Source organism: Furipterus horrens, unplaced genomic scaffold, assembly GCF_987537825.1.
Source record: "Furipterus horrens unplaced genomic scaffold, mFurHor1.1.pri manual_scaffold_4, whole genome shotgun sequence".
NCBI classification, from domain to species: Eukaryota; Metazoa; Chordata; class Mammalia; order Chiroptera; family Furipteridae; genus Furipterus; species Furipterus horrens.
Genome location: NW_028327174.1, coordinates 129634886 through 129658197, shown reverse-complemented (window position 1 = coordinate 129658197; position 23312 = coordinate 129634886). Strand labels below are relative to the sequence as shown.

Below are 23312 nucleotides of genomic sequence, written 5' to 3'. Positions count from 1 at the left end.
ACTGTGCTCTTCAGTTCAAAAATTGTAGTCTTTATTTCCTTCTGGCTCTTATTGATAGTTTCTATGTCCTTCTTAATGCTGGTGTAGTTCTCAGTAAGTTCCTTGTAGCTTCCCTGGAGTTCTTTGTAGTTTTTGTGCAGTTCTTTGTAGTTTTCTCTGAGCTCGCTGAGCTCATTTAGCTTCCTTATTACCATTGTTTTGAACTCATTTTCTGGTAGTTTGCTTGCCTCTATTTCATTTAGCACTTTCTGAGAAGTCTTCCTTTTCTTTCAGTTGGGGGTTGTTTCTTTGCTCTCCATTTTGTGACTATTCTTCTTGTTTGTTTCTGCTTCTTAGTTTGATCTGCTTTGACTTACTGTCTTTGTGGTGTGATCTTCTATGGCAGGGGGCCACTTTCTTCTCTTTCTGGATCTGCCTTTGGTGACATCAGATTGTGTCCCAGTCTGGGCCTAGGCAGCCTGTTCAAGATTACCAGAGGTGTACCTCTGTGTCTGCCTCCTGCAGATGTTAATCTGTTCAATCTGTAATCAACAGTCAGGCTTAAGTGCTCAGGATAAGGCTGAGTAATTCCTGCAGGCAGAGTTATTGCTTCTGCTCAGGCTGATGCCACTTGGGGGGGTCTGCCTGAGCAGAATAGCTCCTGCAGTATGGGGGATGAGTCAGCACTGGGGTCCCATTGGCTGCTCCCTCAGTTCTCTCCCCAAAGCCACCAACCCAAACTCTCCTCAAGTGTCTCTAGTCCACTCTGCCCTCCTTCTGCCAGAGCTCAGGGTAAGTGGGTACAAATGAAATTTTGTGTGTTTTCCCTTTAGAAATATTTCTGTGTCACCAGCCTTTTCTCTCAGGTCTGCAAACAAACACACACACACACACACACACACACACACACACACACACACACATACACAAATGCTGCTTTTTGCTTTTCACAGCTATATGCTATCTGGCTTACTCTTGGTTCTGATGCTGTAGGCTGGAGGTGCCAGCTTGGGGTTTAGACCCCACACTTCTCAGGGGGAACCCTTGGGGCACTGTAGTATTTCTCTCTACCTTCAGCTGCTGCCTGTGGGAGTCCAGCCAGCCCTCTCAGATCTCCTCTGCACTGCATACCAGTCATGTTGTGATAAAGCAGTTTCTTCTGTCTGTCTATGGTTATAAGGCTTCTCACCAACTAGTGTTCAGTTGGCTACTCAGGGTGATTTCTCCACAATTAAGTTGTAATTTCAGATTGGTCCTGGGAGGAAGTTAGTGTAGCTTCCACTTACTCCTCTGCCATCTTGGATATCCCTGCAACATTTCTGAAACAGAGAGAAGAATAAAATGAAGTCACTCATTCTGGATAAGTGAGGGAAAAACAACTTGACTAACAGTTCTGGATAAGGGTAGATCTCTCTGGATGATGGGGGAAGGCTGAAACTGAGCTGCTTTTCTGAATTAGAGAGGGAGGCAGCCCAGAAAAGGAAGCAAGGTAGTAGCATCTTCCACCCACAGAACTCGTGAACAAGAGGCAGTGTGAGCAATGATGGCTTCCTTGTGTGGACATCAAGTACAAACAGAGGAAGCTGTGCCCAGGAGGCAGGTATCCTGAAGTTTGTTTATTTCCAAGGCCACTCATTGCTGTTCCATATGGTGTTGGCCCAGTTGACCTCACAAAGTCTCAACCACACTGTTCTTAAAAATAAAGCACATTTTTGACACTCTCAGGATTTTACTGTGACAGATATACAAAGCTAGCACCTTCTTTGAACTGCCCATATGAGAGGAGCTCGGAATCAACTTGGGGATGCTGAGAATGGGACAATTTAATCATTTAGGCTTGTGAGGTGTTACATCAGAAGGAAAATTAGTCACATCCAGTCTAAATTCTTCATTTTATAGTTGAGCAACTGAACCCTAGGGGTGGAAAATAACTTGTCCAAAGAAAGCCTTCCCAGGCAGATTATGGCAGAGCTGGGACTAGAACCCAGAATCTCTGATTCCTAGACTGGTTGTTTACAATGCCAAACTTAAAGCCATTTTATGGGATTAGAGAATGGCTTTCTGGAAGAAGCTCCTGGGACTGAAATCAGAAACAGAATGGGAAGACTAAAGAAAATAAATTCTTTGAATTAGACATAGTGCCAGATATTTTTATGTATTTTTAATTCTCATTTAATCTTCTCAAAAGTCCCATGAATAAGATAGTATTGCCATTTTACACCTGCTTACTGAGACTCAAAGATATTAAGTGTCTTGTCTCAGGCCACACATGTGGCAGAGTCAGTATTTGAACCCAGCTCCACTTGAAAACAGAGCTGGAGCTTTTCTACCCCAGTAGATGGGAAATATCAACTGGTCTCAAGATCACTACTGATATAAAGCCTCGGACAGAAATTAGGCAAGACTAGCAACAGTTGTCTTTTCCTGGGGTGAGTAGGAAGAAGGAGCAGACAATTCTTTCCTTGGGATTGAGAGCAGAGTGAGGAGCAAAGTATCAACTCTCTAAAGTCATAATTCGTGTTATGGAGAAATTATTATCTAGGTAAATTAAGGGTCTCTGATCTCATTTTATGTATGGTTACTCCAATGTCTATTTTTCTTTTGGCCTATGTACTCTCTGCATTTATGAATAATATTTATATCCCAATCTGATCACTTATGTTTGGTTTTTACAAGGGTATTTGTTTATTTATCTATCTATCTATCTATCTATCTATCTATCATCTATTTATTTATTTATTTAAATCATCACCGAGGATACATTTATTGACTTTAGGGAAAGAGGAAGGAAGAGAAGAAGAGAGAGAGAACGGGGTGGGGGTGGGGAGAGAGAGAGAGAGAGGCATCCATGTGAGATTGAAACATTGATCTGTTGCCTTCCGTTTGTGCCCCAACTGGGAATCAGACCTGAAACCTAGGTTTGTACCCTGCCTGGGAATCAAACTCATAACCTTTTGGTGTACGGATGATGCTCTAACCAACTGAGCCACCCAGCCAGGGCACATAGGTTACTTTTTAAATTTTGTATATAATTTTCTTCTGACATGCTATTGGCCAATAACCACAAAATCCCTCTCATTACTAAAATTCTTCTATGCCAAGTTCTTTAATGAATTAGATCACCTCCAGATGAATTATTAATAAAAATTAAAGCAATAGCTAGTAGCATGGATATATTTGGGCTCTCGCCCAACAAGTAAATCATCTGTGTGAAAGAAAACAGGCTAACAATTTTGGACTCTGGTCTCTGTGGTCACACTGAGCATTGACCTCACCAGTAATTAGCCAAATTAATTGCCTTTCAGGTTGTGTCCTCTCATCACGAAAATTTCTTTTCCCATTTCAAACGACGTGGGTTAAAATGAGAACACAAAAGCAAAAACTGCTCCCCACACCCAGAAGCCCCTTTTGTCAGGGATCCCAAGTGGACCCGGGAGAGCTGTTAGAAGGCAGAGGAGGGCCGGTCATCATCGCATACCATACATAGGTGGAGGGCTTGTTGTTCTATTTCCCGCCTATGAGAGGATACCCCTATTGTTTCTAAAACTGCTGATCAGGACCACACTTCCAACAAAAATTCCTCTACCCCTACAACACCAGCAAAAGCAGCAGAAGCAAGAGCAATAGATAAGTGTTTTTGATGAATTGCAAGATGTAGAGGGTTTGCAGTGCCCCCAGCCCTGCTGATACCAAATGCCTTTAAGATACAGCCTTTCCCATCCTAATCTACAAAGGAAACAGGAAAAAGGAACTTAAAACTCCCTGTGCTCAGAGACAGAAATGAGACTGTTACAGCCTGCTTCTGTGCTGTTCCTTCTTGCCTTTGACTTGTAAACAAGACCCATTAGAACATGAGAATGGAAAGCCACAGACTGCTGGGTGTTTGAAAAGATCCTCGGGACCTCACGCACATCTGCAGAAACTGGATGGAGAGATTTGGGGAAGCATGAACTCTTTCGTCGGCTTAGTTCTCTATGGAGCCAGCTTGCTCCTTTCTGGTAAGATTTGGCTTTATTGTTTTGATTTAGTATTAAAAAAAAAACCAAAAAACTGATTCTGGACTCTCTTACTATTTCTTAGTGCCGGTTAACAAGAAGCAGCTGTGGCATAGCCACTGTTTATTTAATATCTAACACTCCATTTAATATATGTAAGGATTGAAATGCAAAGTCCTTGTGGCATCAACTGACTTTTCCAGAGTTTCTCTTTTGCATAATCGTCCCCTGTATTGCTGCAGACTCTATGAGGATTGATAATGTCACTTTATTTCAAGAGATTTGCTTACTTGGTGCATTATTTTACTGTTCCTCATTAGGGATTGTTTCCTTAATTAAAATAAATAAATAAAAACCTGGTTCTATCTACTTCAAAGAAAATCTTCAGTAATTTTTAAAACAATGAAATTCATGCTGAAAATTAGCAGTATACAGATTGTAATTTTTAAATGAGAGCAAAAATGCTTTTATCCAGATTTCCTATCTGCATCCTATTTTATTCAAAGCAGTCAAATTAGTCTAAATAAGCTTTTTTTTTTCTTTTCATATAGTTGGGGTCAGGGAGATTAGGGCTATATAATTTTTGTTTTATCTAAAATATGTAGCATAAAATATTTATTGGCCCAATGAAATGAAAGTTTAGGCCCAGATCACTGGGCATGGGAGAGTATCAAATCTGTTGTGGAGTTAAGAAACGATTGGCCTGAATGTTTTTAGATTTAGCGTCTGTTGTTCAGATTCTCCACATAGTGGTACACCCCTGTAGTTCACTCATCCTATGGGATACTGGCTGAAAGTGGTATCGAAACCTGAAGTGCAAATAAATCATAACTCCAATTGCCATCAGTCTCTCCCCTTCAGTTTGAAGGCATTCTAATTACTGTAATGAAAATAGAATTAATATTGGAAATGAACTAGAGAGAATTTACTGAACTTAATGGTGTAAGCTACATTACATTAGTAGAATTTGATCCAAGTATACATAAGCATCTGTTATATTATTTTTATCTATATGTTAGAAATCTTAACTATTAACTATTAAATCTTAACTATTAAAAAATTAATCCCCCAAAGTAAAATGACTGAATATAATTTGTTTATAGCATTTCAGTTTGCTTTAACAATTACATTGTAGACTTAATCATATTTTAAAGACTAAGAATGTGTAATACAAACTGCTAAAAATGAAATATTACCTGATATCATTTCAGTACTTATATGGAAATAATGTTAATTTTCTTCTAATAATATGTACCATTAGACCAGATAATTATCATAATTCCATCTTGGCTTGCTTTTTCTTTGTAACATATTTATCAGTGACATGAAATCTAGAACTGATTCTACACCAGGAATTATAATAGTCAAAGCCCAGGGGTCTACAGTTGCTCTGAGGTACTTTTTAGATTAAATAACACACACATATACAATTGTTTTAATTTACTTTTTCCCCCTGAAGTGACTGTATATGGCAATATAGGCTTAGAAAGGCTGTCATAAAATCAAACAAAAAAGTTATGTGGCCAAAGGAATTGCTCTAAACCTCAGTTCCTTGAAAACAGCACAGGCTTCAGCAGGCAGAGGCACCAAGAGAAGGGTTTCATGCTCTTGCTGAAAAGGGAGGTTGGCACTAGCGAGCCTGGTTTCTGGGGTAGGTCAGTGGTGTTGAACCCTAACTTGCATTCCCAGTCTAAGCCTCAGTGACCATGCATACCCAAGGTTTGGTAATTATAACAAGAATCCAGCATGATCATATCTATAGGCGCAGAGGCCCATTCTTCAAAAACAAACCCCACTGGTAGACTATAGTAATGGAGCAAGGGGCTTATGTTTGCCTCTGTCCAATGGGTTGTTTCTCATTCCTTTTTCTTATTTTTCTGAACAAACAGAACTGAAAAATCATGCCACATTTGCTTCAATGACTGTGGCTCTGGGTGGAAGATGCTCACCCATAAGTGGTTTGGAAGAGGTGTGTAATTTTCAAAAGACTTCCCTCAAACCCACCTAGATTTTGATACACTCCCCTCCCAATTGAGAATTATGGCCAATTTCAGCTTACAAACAAGTTCTAAAAAATATCCCAACTTTGTCCTACTCCCCCATCTTCACCGTACCAGGCTGCTCTCGCTAAAGAGTTGTGTATACAGAAAAACAAATAAATCACTCTTTCTGTTTTATCAGAGTATGTCCTATGTGATCAACACTGATCCAATGGGAAGTCTCTGGTAGCAAGCCTTCATACCTCTTTTCTATCTCATTTAACATTTTAAATAACATAGATTCAGAGATAATGGATATCTTTTCTGGAATGGCAGAGGAAATTCAGTTACAGGCACATCTTGGAGATACTGTGGACTCGGTTCCAGACCTTTGCAATAATAGGAGTATCGCAATAAAGTGAGTCATAATCTTTTTGCTGGTAGAGGGTCTTGCCTTTGATTTGTGAAAACACAACACATGTGAAGCACAATAAAGCAAAATGCAACAAAATAAGGTATGCCTGTATAGGGTCAGGGCAGTGATTCCAGATAGAACTCCCTCATTTGGGCTGGTCTCGTAAGGCTAGTACCAAGTCTGAGTAATCAAGGGTGGAGGTCTAGAAGCTGGGATCAGAGATACACCTGGGAATTATTTTTAAAGGGAGGAGTTTTGCTTCCTTCAAAAATGTTCCCTCCTAATCATTGTCTTGTTGGAAGGTCTCGGCATTTCCTTTTCAGCCCTACCCTGGGAGAGAGCTTCCTGCAGGAGCCTAGTTCTTCTAAGACATCTCTCTAGAAGAAAAAGACATTTCCAAGTCCACCTCAGAACACTATGTTCTGGCATTCAGATGAGTAGGCTCCAAAGTTTTCTGACGTTATTAATTCATCTCCTGGGGTCCTTCCCCTAATAAGAGGTGTGTGTAATTGTGTCACCTGCTTATTTCCTACAGATGGCTCACTGGTTAAAGCACAGAATCAGGCAAATAGATTTCTCTAGGCTAGATGGGTGATCCAAACCAAAAAGATAGTATTTCAAAATAGAAAATGACAAGTGATACAGTTGGGTTTAATAAATAAATTATGTGTGTTCAATGTGAGAGAGACTTGTTGAAAGTTCTAGTGTCACCAAGTATCAACAAGATTTGGTGATATGCAAAATTCATAGTAACCAACACATTCTCTGCTTGCTAAAAATGTAATACATAAGAAATAACAGTTTGTATTAGTAGAAATATATGGTCCAATTTAGAAATAGTCATCACCTCACCTGACTGCTCAGAGCATATCTATTATACACTGAGGACACTGAGAAATCTGATAGCAAACAAGAAGGTAAGTGCTTTAGAAACCATGTCACATGGTAATATTTAACCAGGAAAAAGAGATGAATAGCAGTGTTATTAAGGATTTCCATATAGAAGACCTCACAGATTTAACATTTTGTTTTGCCAGACCTAGGATCCAGGGTTGGAGGGAGCTGCAGAAAGAGTGAGTTGGGTTTTACTGATCAAGACCTCCTAAAAATTCTATTAGCATCCCCATGAGCAGCAAGCTACCACACTGGACAGTGTTCAGGCGTAGGTTGGGTGATCATCTATTAGGAATATGAAAACAAAGTGTAGACATTCTTTTCATTTTGTCTGTCTGTAGCTCCTCACTGATCATTTAGCAAGTAACTAAGGTTTCAGAAAAGCCACTTTGCCCAATTAAACCCAGGTGTGTGTGTGTCCTGACTGATGATCCAAATATAGTCACTTTATGCTGAATTTTAACTCACCATGCCTTCTGAGAAAAAAAAAAATCACATGAACATGTGCTACAATGACTCCTTTGAAGGCACTGCTCTGCAATACTAATGTAGAGCTAATGATGAATGCAGGAGAAGAAGTTAAGAGAATGGATCTTAAAGTTACAGACCTGGGGTTAAACCCAAATTAGATGATGACGGGCAAGTTATTTAACTTCTCTAAACCATAGTTTTCTGATCTTTTATGGATGAGAATATCTATTTCCCAGACTTGTTACAGGCATCAAGTGTGATAATGCTTGTAAAGTGTTTAGCCAGTAAGAATGCAATAAATAAAGCTAGAGTAATCAAAAGAGAAGTGTTGCTGTGAAGCTAATGCTATTTCAAGACTGATCTAATCTTTCCCAAGGTGTAGAGGAATCACTTACTACTCATAGAAGCAGTTTCCTTCTAAAAGATCTCTACAAACTCCAATTCCTCAAATTTTGTGTTGGCCACTCCCCAGTTGACAAGCCAGAACACTTGGCCTACTATCCAGTGCTGTTCCTCATCAACCCATTCATCCCTTCTCATGGCCCTTCTACTTCAAACAGGCCCATATTCACAATATATGCATTCTTTCCTCTTGGCTCTTGTTCATGCTGCTCCATCTATTTGGAAATAACATTCTCCAGGTCTACACCACAAACACAATTCAACTCAGCTTGCCTGGGCCAACTTTTCCTCATGATGTCCTTTTCTCAGTTCCGAGTTTTCTTACCTCACAGGTGGTATCTTTGAGCCTGGCACAGATAGATTTAGCTGAATTAACCTCTAACATCTTTGATGACAGATATTATTTGTTTTATTTTTTAGAGGGCATGTATTTGATGTTCAGTAAGCTTTATTAAATGGGGTTTACTATGCCGCAGTGAGAAACTTGGTGTGCCTCAGCAGACCAGAAAGAAAGGAAATGTAGAAAGGATTTTAGCTACACTGAAATGACAACAACAACAATAAGTCAATTTCATAAACATTGCAAGTAGCATTCACTCATATCTTAAAATGATATCTTATGTCAAATATTTGATCTAAGTAGGGTCAACAGAATATCCTTTTTTTCCTTAGGTAGGAAACATAAAAGATATACTCATGAAAATGAGTTTAACTCATGGTTTACCTACAATTAAGTATCGTACAATTTTTGAATAATACCCCCAAAATATACATATTTTTTATTCAATAGACATTTATTGAGTTATTGTCTGCCTACCATTCATTTATTTACTCACCTATTATTTCAGTTAATGAAGACATATTGAAGATTTACTTTGTGCCAAGTGCTGTACTGGATACAAGGAGTGCAAAAAAGGATAAGCCTTTTTTTCCTTTTGCAAAAGTCACATTTTAGTAGAAAAGATGAATATAGGTAGATGACTAATAGGACATTGTGATAGATGACATAATAGGGGTATATAGAAAATCTAGCCTTTCAAGAGCTACAAAAAATTGTATTGTATTGGTTCCAATAAAAAGTGAAACTTTAAAATCTAAATTAGACATAAATATTGAATTAAATGTCTAAAAACATAATGTCAATTTTATTAATTGCTAAATTTAGTGTGAATAACATTAATTTTTCTCATTTTGCAAGAACTTCTAATAGTAGTGAATATTGCCAAAATTCATGGCCAATTGTAATTATGAGTTACTCATAGACAAATTATTTTATTTTTATTTTTAAAAGATTTTATTTATTTATTTTTAGAGAGAGGGGAAGGGAGGGAGAAAGAGAGGGAGAGAAACACCAATTGGTTGTCTCTCACATGCCCCTAACTGGGGACCTGGCCTACAACCTAGGTATGTGCCCTGACTGGAAATCAAACTGGTGACCTTTCAGTTTGCAGAATGATGCCCAACCCACTGAGCCACACCATTTTAGGCCAGACAAATGATTTTAAAACTAAGAAGATAAAAAAGAAAAGAAAGAAAGAAAGAAAGAAAGAAAGAAAGAACTTTCCATTAGCGGGAACAAGGGGTATGAAACAGGGCAAGCTCCAGGAAGTTGAATAAGGCTGGAATGTAGGACGGAGGTGGAGAATTAAGGTTGGGGTCATATTAGGAAGGGCTTTGTAGGCCATTTTAAGTAGCTTATACTTCATGGTGTACATGTTGAAATTTAGCATTGAGTTTCTTCTATTGTATCTGACTTATGTCTTGGAAAACTCCCTCTGATGATAGTGTGGGGGTTGGATTGACATGGCAGAGACTGTAGGCCTGGGCCAATGTGGCTTCCCTACCTTTCAGGCACGGAGGCCTGGGTGAAGAGGGGGCTTGAAAGTATTTAGGAAGTAAAACTGTAAGGGTTGGTGATTGATTGCCTATAGGAGGTTGAGAGAAAGGGAGAAAATAAACATTGCTTCAGGATTCTGGTTTGGGTAATGGTGGTGCCATTCAGTGTGTTGAAAAACGGCAGGAGGAACTGGTTGGAGCTGGGCTGAAATGGTTCCATGTAAATGGAAATATTTAGTAAAATTTGGCTTTCTGGGTCTGATGCTCAGAAAAGGGGGATAGGCAAAGGAATTGAGACATAGGAATCTTTGGTTTATGGTAAGTGACGTTATGAGCATGAATATATATCTTAAGCTTTAAGAGAAAGAAGGGATAGCTAAGGGTTCTATGAAGAAGTAGTCAGGGAGTTGGTAGGAGGAGCAAATCCAATCAGATTCCTATCCTGGGATGTTAGAGAATTGGTGTTGTGATAGCTAAGAAAGGAGAGAGTTTTAAGAAGGAGACAGTAAGATTGGGGGCAGCAGAGTGACAGCCTTGGGGCCTGGCATGGGGGAACCAGATTGCACGTGTGTTGTCTTAGAAAGAGCCGGGTGCACTGATAGTGTTAAGAACCCAAACTAGAAGGGATGTCAGAGGATCAAGTGGCATCACTCCCAGCCTTCAGGAAAGGGAATGTCTAAAGTTGCCTGCCTTATTTCTGGAATTTAAAACTGATAACCCAATTCCCACCAGTCTGGCCAAACTTTCTTAACTCACATCACACATGCAGCATATTTTTTAGATTGAGCCATGACTACTTTCTTGTACATCCCACCCCCTTTGCCTCCTTTTGTCCCTTCAGGAGGAATCCGACTATCCTTCTCCCTGTGTTCCTTCCCAAAGGCTGCAGGCACAGGTGTGGGGACATGGGTCTGCCAGATGGACAGAGTTCAGACTTTTTCAACACCTCTGTTGATTAGAGGTAGTGAATTCTCACTGTCTCTTTACTCTGTGTCTAACATGGTAAGGGTTTAACGAAGAGAGGGAGAAAATTGAAAGATGAACCAAAGGAACCCATCAGGCAGCCTATTGAGGGACACGGTGTGTGGCTGCTGTTTACTCTCATCTTGTCACAGACCCTTGTCCAGAGCTCGACCAGTGAGATGTGTGTGCTAGTCACACCCATCTCAGTAGATCTGTCAGCTTTCCCGCTTTTGTTAGAGGGTGATATCATGTTTCCTGGGGGGAGCGCTGGAAGACAATGCTAGGCCACTTTCCTCCAGATACAATAGGCGGAGTCAGGAAGGCAGTATTGACATTGCTGGGGCTGGGGAGGCACTCGCTGCTCCGTGGCCGTCAGATGGTGAACCAGCTTAACCTTGGCATACAGGCCCTGGGTTGTGCAAGGCGTCTGGCTGCAGAGCCAAGGGGACTCCACCCTGGGGACAGCAGTGCTTTAGACATCTGGGAATCTGGGATGGGCTTCAAATTCCGATCCCTGTGTCAAAAACAACCATAAAACAATAATAGTACCAGTAACAACAAAAATGACTATCATAGATGAATATCTCTATGTACCAAGTGTTTAATATGATTTTAATACCTCCTAACAACCTTGCACAATAGGTATTATTCATTTTTTAATATCTATGTTGAAACACAGATTTAGAACGTTTAAGTGACTTGCCCAAGGCTTTAAACTGTAGTAGACATCCATTATTTTGTACTGCTTGACATTTCTGTTTTTCAAGATCTGCCATGATTTCCCTCCATGTGATTCTGATGGGACTGCCAATCACTGATCACAGAGTATTCCACCCATCTGACAACAGTAATTGGTTCAGATGGTGAGTGCATGCCCCACATGGTCAGTTAGACTCTTTCTCTGGGAATTTATGAGCAATAGTTCTCTTTCTTCGGTGAGGACACTATAGACCTGGAGCTACCAGCTTCCTTGAGCACTTTCAGGAATCTGGTCTTTGGTAAGAAAGAATGAGAACAATAACAGAACAGAACCAAGACAGGCACTCTGACATCATTTGAGCACTGGATATAGTGGTTTTAGATCAGAGGCCTGTCCCTGTACCGTCCAATTATGGGAGCCAATCACTCTTAGCTGCTTGTACTATTTTGAGTTGGTTTTGTGTCTTGAAAGTAAATAGTCCCAAGTGACTGCATGGTATCAGTAGGAAATGATGGAGAGCAGAGTTAAACTGAGAATGACCTCAATCCAAATTCTGAGGTCTTTCAAAAACTTCACTTGCTGTCTTCTAACTAGTAAGTAGCTCCTGGTCGCCTCAAGCTTGTTCCTGGAAAATCAAGCTGATAATAATATCTATTCACACAATTTGGGGTAAGATTTTAAATGAGATACTACTTAAAAGTATCTGATACAGGTTGGTACACAATAAGCACTCAATAAAAATCAGATACTCTTAATTATTTGCTTATAAACAAACTGGAGACTTTTTTATTGCCTTATGCCAGTTCTTTCAAAGCACATATCCATTTATGAGGGCAGATGGCTCTCTATTCTATGCCAGATGAAACTCCCCACTTCCCCTGGTGAAACTCAACGTTGGTACCTTAAGCTTGGTCTTGTCTCAGGGACAAGGAGAGAAAGGCTTAGAGCTGTGTGTTCTTGGGAGTTTGCAAAAAATCTCGAGTGTCAGGTTGGGGGATTCCTACCTGTGGCTCTGCAGCTTGTAACATAGTGCTCCCTACTTTTCTCCTGTCAGCCCCCCATTTCCTCTTTTTTCTGGTTCTGACTGACGTGAAGGTGTAGGGTGATTTGTCTTCTGTAGGACCCTACCTCATTTATCCCAAACCTAATTTTTAGTTCTTGACAATTTACTCTAGAATTCTCATTTCCAAGTGGAAGGTGCCTCACTTCTGACTAAGCTCATTATTGGATTTTTGGACCCATCCTGGTGTAGGTGAGTGAGTGTGTGTGCGTGTGTGTGACAGTTCTGACCCCATTGTGCTACCATCTTTCCTCTCATTCCTTCTCTTATCCTTAATTCCCCATGTGTCCAGCACCTCTTGGATCTATAAAACACTTTCTAATCTTTTGGGGATGATTTAAATATCCACCTATTTACTATTCATTGCTACCATTTTGGATCAAAGAGTGGAGTGGAGGTGGTAGTTGGTTGTGGTCAGCAGCTTTTCAGGAGCCTGTCTTTGCCTACCTCATCAGGCTCTTGTGATTTTCAGTCCTTCATGCTGCTCTGCAGGTGTATTTCAGTCATACCAGGCTCTTTGCAGTTTGCAAGCATGTGCTTTCAAGCCTCCTTGCCTTTGTGTATACTGTTTCTTCTGCCAGGAATGCCTTCTTCACATTCTCTTCTTCACCTGTCAGACTTAGTCATGCATTGAGGTTTATCTCAGGTATTATTTCTTCCAAGAAGTCTTCCTTAACCTCTTTACATGGGTAAGGGCCCTGCCTTAGTCTAGATTCCATGAGAAACATGGCGTGGGGCAAAGGCTCATGTGCAGATAGATTGTTTGGAAAGTGATCCCAGGGAGCAAGAGTAGGGGACGAGGTGAATGGAACTGTACCAAGATGTGTTACAATGTTGGCCACTGCTACAGATGCCTGGTGCTCCAGACCTTCTGAGGAGGCTTATGAAATGTGACTCAGAAATGTTCACCTGCAAAGGAAGAAAGGCGTTCATCCATTGCTATACTCTCTCTTTATTCAGGAGTTAAGTAGATGTGAGAAGTTAGTGAATTACTGCTAGTTTCCTGTGCTGTTGTGCCAGATAAAGTTCCAGGGGAGGAAGTGATATCTACTCACAGGGGCTCTGAGTGAGCTACTTTGAGGTTACATCTGCTCACAGCTGCTGGAGGCCTGCACAGTAGTGGCCCCTGCAAAAGCAGCTGGCACAACAGCTGGGGTGAGGAGGATTTGCATTGGTGCTCAAGAGATGTTGGATATAGGCACTCTTATGCTCGCCTCTGTCATAGTACTTAGAAGATTAAATTACAATTTATCTTTTACTTGTTGGTTTTTCCCACTAGCCTATCAGCTATGCCTGGCATTTCAATATTCTCAGCACCAAACATAGTATACTGGCTGGCAGAGAAATGCTTTAATAAATGGTTTTGCATTGGATTAGATGTTCTAACCTAGTGCTTCCCTAAGTTTATACATATAGTACTGCTGGCCTGAAAGATGATTTTATGTAGTCCTTGGAGGAATATTTTTTAATTATGATATTTATTAATATGTAATATAAATATGCATGTATATGTTCATATCGGTCATATAATTTTATGACTTTTCTGACTTAATATGAAACTAAGGAAAAAAGATGAGTTAAAGAAAATGTTAATAGAATAATCATACAGGTAGCATGTAGACTCAGCAAGAATGATGAAAGTGATGCATAAATTAATGTAGTTTGGGAGGTGTAACTGTAAGTAAATAAGTTAGTTAATTTTTTAAGACTCCATGTGTTTGTCCAAATAAAAAAGAAAATGAGCATGTAATTAGTACAATCCTAGTGACATGGACAAAGTGAGAGTCTCACGGTGATCGACCTGTCTCAAATGACTATGTTGGACTCTAATCTTGATTCCCTCAGCTAATCTGCACAGTGGACATTTGCTAATAAATTACAGACATGACCCAGTTTATCCCCTGGTATATTGGGTACCCCTCAAAGTTCAGCAGTTAGCCAGCAAACCAATGAGCAATGCCCACCGGTGGAGAAATGGATGGGTCAGTTAGTTACAGTCATTCATTCAAGCTAACATTTCCCGAGCCCTTTCTATGCACTGGGAATCTGTGAAGCATTGGAGTTACAGAGATGGTAAAGAGAGAGACCTGACTTCAAGTGGCCTGCAGTCTGGTGGATTAGAAACTCTGATCTAATAGAGCTGACAAGGGACTCTGGGAACTCGGAAGCTGGTGAGTGAGTAATGTGGAAAGAGAACAGGATCTCATTGGGAGGTGACATTTGAGAAGGGTGTGTAAGATTATGCTCTGTGGAATATCCAGAGTGGATATAAGGAGTAGAGGCATTGTAGGCAAAGGGAAACACATGGAAACTGAGGATACAAAGGTTAACACTCCAGGACACACTGAAGGAGGTAGCAGGATATATAAAGCTGGGAAACTGGGTTGGGAAGAAGGTAATTTGATTTGAGGTGAGCTGAGTGGACAGGGGCAGAGATACTTGTGGGAGATGTTAAGATGTAGGGTGAAGCTGTGTGAGGGAATGAGATTGCCCAAGGGGAAGTTCTGGGAACACTTATATCAAGAGGTAGAAGAAGAGGAAAATGAAGGCATTCAAAGAGACAAACCAAAGGAGGAGGGAGTTTTCACTAATCAAAACTTGCAGAGGCAGAAGCAGAATAAGGAGAGGGACTGGAGAATTTGGCAATTGGGTGCTGTTGCAAAGCTTTTTTAGTGGATGGGCAGGGCTGAGGTTGAGGAGTAAGTAGGAGGTGAGGACATGGAGCAGGTAAGCAGGGGTTCCTTTCTGAGAGATGTCCCAGGTCCTGGCAGGTTCCTGTATGCATATGCTTTTCTGTAAGCTTCATTTTAGGTGAGCTGGTAGGAGAAGGGGGGAGCTCCTCCCTGCTATCACTGCCTCAGGCACTAGGAGGATAAGCAAAAGTTTAAAGGAAGTTGGGCAAGGTCTCTTTTATAACAGACATTCTCCCTTTCCCCTGGATGTGTGCCCAAATTGTCCAAATTAAGAAATTATTATAATTTTACAAATAGATGATAATGGAGGTAGAAGCTTTCATGGAGGGGCCACCTGCTGTTATCTAGAATAACAGAATGTTAGAACCATCAAAGACTTAAAAGTTTATCTACAGCAGTGTCTCTGAAGTGCCTTCACAGAATGTTAATTCCAAAAAAGGCACAGAATCTTTATTTCCTAACATCCTGTCGAGCTAATGTACCATATTTCAAAAAATGCTGATGTGATTCAAATTGCTCATTTTATGGATGTTGACACTAAGGCCCAAACAGTTCAATACTTAGCTCAAGTTCACTCATCTCATCAGAGGCCAAGTTTCTTCACTTAATAGAGTGTAGGAGGCAATGTATGTTAGTTAGATAAATTCATGTAGTGTATAGTCAGACAGGGTGAGGTTGCAGATCAGCTTTATCATTGTATTGGTTAGCTATTGCTATGTAACAACTACTCCCTGAACTCAGTGGCTAAATCAGTGTTTACCATCACTCACATGCCTTTGGGTCATTTGAGCTTTTGCTGATCTATGCTTGCCACAGCTAGGTGGTCTTGCTTCATATTGCAGCAGCTGGGGCAACTCTGCTTCTTGCTGCAGGTGTATGGGTTTTTTGGGTGACTCTGCTCACATGTACCTCATCCTTCTTGTATAAGCAGATTACCCACAGTACATTGTTCTCGTGGTAATGTTAGAAATGCAAGAGGGCTAAGTAGAAACTAATAAACAAGTGAGGCTTCTTAAGGGCTATACTCAGGTCCAGCATACCGTGTCACTCCCAAAGTCATGTGCTATGCCCAACATCAAGGGCTGGGAAGTACACTCTGTCCATGAGGAGGCCAATTCAAGTGTGTGGATGCAAGGAGGGTTGAAGAATTGAGGCCAACAAGTCAACCTAATGCTAGCTTTGTACTGTGGTGCAAGTTGTTTTGGAGCGGGGATTAAATGAGTGAGTTCACGTGAATCATTTAGAACAATGCTTGAACTTAGAAAACACTAGGTAAGTGTTAGTATTGTTACTAATTTTATCCATTTAACCATCACAACCAGTGCACAGTAGAGGATATTTGGGGTCCTTGTGACCAGAGTGGCTATAGGAGGGTTAGGGTTAGAAGACACCTTCTGAAGAATCCCCAGATTCTTTATGCATGAATTCCTTTGTTTCTCTTCTAAGTGCATAATGGCTGCAGATGTAAGGCCTCTGGCAGCATGGCCTGTGCTTTGTGCTGCCCGGCCCTCTGCACCCCTTCTCCCTGTGTATCTCACACCCAGAGTCAGCAGTGCTTTTCACACAAACTGTCTGCCAAGAGGTGTGGAACTGGAGCCAGAAATGCACAACAGCTGCAGGAGCTCAGCCACATTCAGAGGCTCATAGTAATCTTCCAACAGGCCTAGCTAAACATGGCCTGAGCCCCAACCACTGAGTGACTTTAGAGTACGTAAGCCATCAGCAAAGTGTGATTCCAACATGAGTAATACATGAATTCTGCCAGCTGCTCCTGGAATCAAACAAAAAATAGTGCTGTTGCCAGCCAGGCATAAAAATCACCATTAATTGCATCACTGTCTTCCCACAAAAGCTGGGAAGAACCAGTGACTCAGGCAAACTTCTGTTAGAGGCCTTCTTTGCCCCTTCTAGAGATTGCTTTCTGATGGAACTCATGGCTCATAACCCCTACCAAACCCACCTTCTCATTTTAAGCAGGTGGTTATTATCACAGGCTCTGAGGGCAGATGAATCTCGGTGGGAGCCCCGCTCAACAATATGATAGCTGTGTGACCTTTGATAAGCAATCTCACCTCCCTTTAGATAAGACTAATAATGTTACCCACACTAAAGAGCTGTGGTGATTCCAAGATATCGGTATAAGCAGATCAAATGCTTAGCAAAGTGCAGGTCCATAAAAGATGCTCAATAAATATTAGCTATCATTATTATTTCTTATGTCTCTCTATGCCACTACTTACTGTTTCTAAGAGAACCCTGTCTCCAAGAATCTGTATAAATGTTATTCTCTTTCATTCCATCCTATTTCAGCATATCTCATTCCTTCCCAACCCATTCTATTCTATAAATATTTTTTTGAGCTTCTACTCTTGTGCCTAGCACTGGGTCAGTAGATAAAAGATGAATAAAATAAAGCTATGGCTGTTAAGTAGTTGCTGTTGGGGTGAGAGTGGCAGAGACATAGATTCTTGTTATTCATAGTAGTTTTGGTCTATAAACCATGAACACAGGGTTAGTTTCCTGCAAGTTGAAATATTTTTCTCAACCAATCAATATAAAAATCAGTTTTGTGTGTGTTTCTGTTTAAAGACAAATCATTAAATGTATATGGCTGCTTCATTAACACAAACTCATGGCTCACAGTACTGTAACTCCAGCCTGAACAGAGCTTATCTAACACATGTATTTTCTTGTAAGGCACATCACGGCATTCTTGTGCTCAGGAACATTAGATAGTCCTTCTACGCTATGTTTGTGGGCCATCTTAAATCGTGATTGCCAACAAAAAGCACGAAAAGGTGAAAAAGTGGCACTAAATGTACCTCAAAAAACACTGATTTACAATATGAGAGCTGAATGAAGTGATGCCTGGTTCCACCTCAGGGGCTAAGGTATGCATCTGAGGATTCAGGGTCTCCCCTTCCCAATTTCCCCACTCTGCATGGGTTCCAATGACAGAATAGTCTGGAAGTCACTGTATCAATTTTGAGGTATAAATAAATTGTAGGCAAATTCTCAGACATGGAATCAACGAATAATGAGGATAGTCTGTTTATACAAATGACTAAACAACTCAGACTGCAATAACATTTCCACAGAAGTCAGGGCAAGCACTGGAGAGAGAGAAATGGATTGATTCAGTCTGAGGCAATCAGGTTCCACTGACTGAAATCAGACTTTCAAGTGCAGGAGGGCATCTCTGACAGATCAGACAGAGATGGAAGCATTAGGGGATGAAAACCCTACATCCAGCCACATTAGCCAGATTAGGTCTAGTGGGTGCAGGGATTTCTGCCTCCAGCACTGTACTCTGTAGCCCCGGTTTGACTGGATGCCCTCAGGAGGCATCTTCTCACCCACATCCATTCAAAAGCAAGACCCAGCTCTCTGAGATACCACACAGGCTTTAAAGAATTCTACTCCATAGTGTTAGCAAGTAACAAAGTTTTTATTGGGTCAAAGAGAAGACAATTTGTGTTATACAATGTGCAAAACTTAATAAACTCACAAGTAGACATCTGTGTTCTTCTGCCTAAGTTTCTCTCTAGCCCTGGGTCTCCTCCTTTCTCCTTCTTTCCTTTTACTGCTTCTACTATTCCACTTTCACCTCAGCTGCATAAACCACTCTGCAAAACAAAGGCCAGCTCCTTATCTAGCCCCCTCTCTCCTGCAATCTTAGTAGGAGCCCTAGGTTGTTAATCAAGCCTGCCTTTTAGGAGTTTTTTTGCTCTACCCTCTATTCCTGACACCAACAGGCTTATCCAGATATTCACCCAGTGAAATACTTTATCCATATTTTGGCATAAGCTATAAATAACTACAAGGTCCCAGATGAGGTACCACTGACTGTCGCAGCCCTGCTAGTTATTCCTAACAGAATAAATATTTTCTCTCGGATGCATGACCCATGGTTTCTGCAGATTTTAGGGAGCCAAGTAAGTCTAGGTCCCAGTCATACTAGATATTCAATAAATAAATAGATTTCTGCTAAAATGATGATTTGGGGAAAAGAGACATATCTAATGTTTCCTCCACAAAGCTGATATATAGTTTTAATTATTGTAGTTTTCTTATATATTTCAGAGCAAGGTTTTACAATTTTCATTATATTAAGTTCTAAACATTTGTTCCTAATAATTCTTAGCAAAATCCCCAAAGGTATTGTTTTTGAAACTTAATGAATAATTGTGAATTTTATCTTAAACAATAAGCAGGAGCGATAGTTAAAAAAATCCTGGGAATAAAAGAGTAATGTCTTGGGACCAACTCTACTAGATCCTAAGGCAGAGTATAGTAATGTAATACACTGGGGTTCAGTCCAAGAGCATGCACACACAGATCAACAGGGTGGAAAGGCCAGAACCAGACCTGAGTTTACATAAAAATTTAATATCCTAGAAAGGATACAATTCCGTGGGGAAGGGAATAAGAGTTCTACGAAAAATTAGTTTTCTGTTTGGAAAAAAGAATTGTTTGAAAAGCCCATCTGTTACCACACACCAAAATAAATTGCAAATAGATTAAAGAGATTTAGTAAAAATGTAAGCCATCAAAAGAAGATGGAAGTGAATATTTATTGACATTTCATATGGAAAAAGACTTTTTAAGTTTAAAAACAATGGAAGAAACCACAAAAATAAAAATCAATATGCTTAGCTACATAAATATTTAAACTGTTAATCCAACAATAAGCAAAATTAAAAGGCAAAGAACAAATGAGAAAAAACACTTGCAATAAATATGGCATGTAAGAGATTAAAGTATTTTTGTAAAAGAAGCTCATTGAAATTGATAGAAAAAAATCAAAACATCAATAGAAAAAGAAAGGAACAAATAATTCACAAAAGGAGGAAACACAAGTGGCTAAATAGCATGTGACAAAGGTCACCCTCTACTGTAAAATTAAATCAAAATAAGGTACTATTTTTCTGTATCAAACCAGCAATGATTAAAAAACAATTGAGAACACTCAGTAATACATGGCTGGATTTGAAGAAGTGTTCACTCATACACTATAGCTATTTAGATAGAAATTTGGCAATGTAAGGTAAAATGTTAATATTTTAAATTTATTATAAGATTAAGTAAAAATTCAGGATATGAAATTGTATTTGGTTTTAGCCTAGGAAAAAACTAAGTAATATGTTGGTTTCTGTCGTTTCTTTCTATATCTATCTAGTCTGGGGAAAAAATAAAGGATATAGATCAAGTGTTAACAAGAGTAAAAGTGTTTCTTTCTACCCATTTCTCACTTCTCACTGTAATTGAGTAGGCCTGGTCTGGTGTTTAAAGAAGGATTTCATAATAAGGAGATATATTTTACAATACTTTATATTCTGAATATCCTAAAAATACATTAAATATAATATTATTTTGTGGTTTTTGAGATACTTTTTGATGATTGTTTTTATTCTTAAATTGTTATCACCTAACAAGATTGAAATAAATATAAAAGAACCCATTTTTATCAGAACCACTGCATATTTTGGGTACATAAAATGTTTTTGACTGTCAAGATATTACTTAATGCAGTGTTATTACAAAAAAAAAATTGATTCCAGAGACAATGTCTTCCTTGAACATTTTTATTGGAACATTCAGGTGGCCTATTGAAATAAGACCGAGGAGGACAGTGAGAAATGTTTCTTTCACAGTGTTCAGTTAATTTTTAAAGTTGGGAAACAAAAACTACTATACAAATTGGAACTCTGGATAGTTATTTCAAATTATGGCATTTGTGTTCTTTACCTTCCTGAAAATGTATATTTCTCTGATTACAAAAATAATTTATGCAGAAAAATTTGGATACACAGAAAAAAATATTTTTAAAAATCCAGCCACCAAATTTAACTAGACATGTTTCTTTATTACATATATATATATATATATATATATATATATATATATATATATATATATATAATTTATATTATTTTGACCCAATAAAAACTCTTTACTTGCTATTTATATATACAGTATATATATAATTTACTCTGAGATTTACTGTCTACAAACCCGCAGTTCTATAGGTGTCTGGGGAATCAGTTAAATGTTTGCAGTTACTTTCTTCTAGGCTGACATTTGAGTATTGCTCTCTTTCAAACATTACAGTTTTGAAATTAGCTACGTAGGCCATAGCAATCAAGTTTTAATTTCAAGCACACAGAATAGATAGAGCACAGTTTTGGCTTTCTTTGAGCACATTATGCAATCTAAGAACTAAAGTCAATTTAACTTAGTTTTAACTCCTTTAGGAGCCAAATTAGGAGTATGAAAAATTCTATTTGAAACCTAGGATTCTGGCTGGTTATAGTTTAAAATTCTGAGTCCAGGGATTTTGGACTTCAGTTTTCAGAGCGCATGGCAATCCTGTTCACCAGTTATGACCTTGGACTGTAAATGTGTGTCATCCTTAGATAGAGCATATTTATTTATTAGATAAACTTAGAACTAATTATATAAAATTAAAACTTCATGGCTCCTCCTAGAGGTCAAGTCCATTTGAGGTTCTAACAGATTGAGAGAATGGAAGCTTTAGGAACACAGCCCAGACTGCCAGGCCTTAGAAGGAATGCACTTCTGAGTTCTCAGAAACATATATGCCGACTGAGGTCATTTCTTAGTCATATTTGTGTTGCTTCTTTGGGCTCTTACAACATGAAAAGAGGGACAAATGGGTGTAAAATAAAGTTTAAAAGGATTCTTGTCCTACTGCACCATTATTGTGCTGGGCAGTATTCATTATCAGCTCACACTCCGGACCTCATTTCCTGTGGATATGTCAATAAGTTAAAGATTCTACTAAAAATGTTAGCTTTTTCCTGTGATAGGCTCTGCACAGCATCACCTCTCAGGAGGGGCTAGTTGTGACGATTTTGCAAGGAAGCAAACCCCATTTTCTCTTCATGAGTCATACCTTTAGGGTATCATAAATCATCATCATCACTGTTTATTCACTATTCCACTATTTGACTCACACTCTTAACACATCATTCATAAAATTTACAAAGCAGTTTTCCATATGAATGTAGATCTGTGAATTAATCCATCTCAGTGAAATGCTTAGAGGTTTGTATCATCAGCTCCACTTTAGAGATGGCCAGTTTGGGATGCAGGAGGCTGAGTGACCTGTGCATGGTCCTGTATTACATAAATAATGTGTGGCAGATCTGGGATGCAGACCAGGATGGCTTCATTTTTTAACCTCTGGCCACATATAGCCTCACTCTGCTGCTCAGCAGTACTAAGCTTCCTGGCCTTTCAAGGCGTGATCTGTTCTGAGACAGACTCAGCCCCATGCAGAGCACCTGGAGGCCCTGATGTCTGGACATATCACCGCGATGAAAGGCACTACTATAAATCCAAGGCTTAGTGTGCACAGCACAAGCTGCTTGCTTTCTTTTCCAAGAATTCAATTTTTTAAATGTTTATCTTTTTATTCTGTGTGTACAATACCACCCACCAGAGATAGGCACTGTTAACATTTTCCAGATACGATTGAACTTTATATCCTCCCTGTGGATTTCAGTTGTCCTCCCCCAGGTTTCCCCTGGGAATTCCCAGGGCACTTACATTCTCATGGGTACATTCCATACTGAGTTCTGACTGAAGTTTTGATTTTATTTAATTCAGATACTCCCTTGCTCACTGCTGCCTGTGTAGTCTCTGTTCAACTTGGTGTCAACCAAGACATTCAGCTCAACCTTTTACAACAATTAAAAATAAGACTGACAACAATAGCTCACAACAAGACCCACAGGTACAGAGACACAATCATAAACAGAGACACACAGATTTTTTGTGAGTGTAACACACTGAACAGATGAGTTGAGACAAAAATGGGGTTTATACTGTGGCAATGCAAACAACTTCACGTTGACTACTAGATGCATCTGTTCAAGTTCTTCAGCTCCTATCATATTACT

General features: G+C 39.5%; 1 protein-coding gene across 2 annotated transcripts in view; it reads left to right on the top strand.

Annotated features, from left to right (window-relative positions):
- The first annotated feature begins 3764 nt into the window (after positions 1-3764).
- The window catches only part of TEK (TEK receptor tyrosine kinase), a 114082-nt gene continuing 94534 nt past the window's right edge, over positions 3765-23312 (top strand). The window contains exon 1 of one of the 2 annotated variants that reach the window (XM_090274053.1): positions 3765-3977. In XM_090274053.1, coding sequence (XP_090130179.1) covers positions 3926-3977 — 52 coding nt within the window. In that variant the 5' untranslated portion in view covers positions 3765-3925. The remainder of the gene's footprint in view (positions 3978-23312) is intronic. The other variant, XM_090274052.1, reaches the window with a different exon arrangement.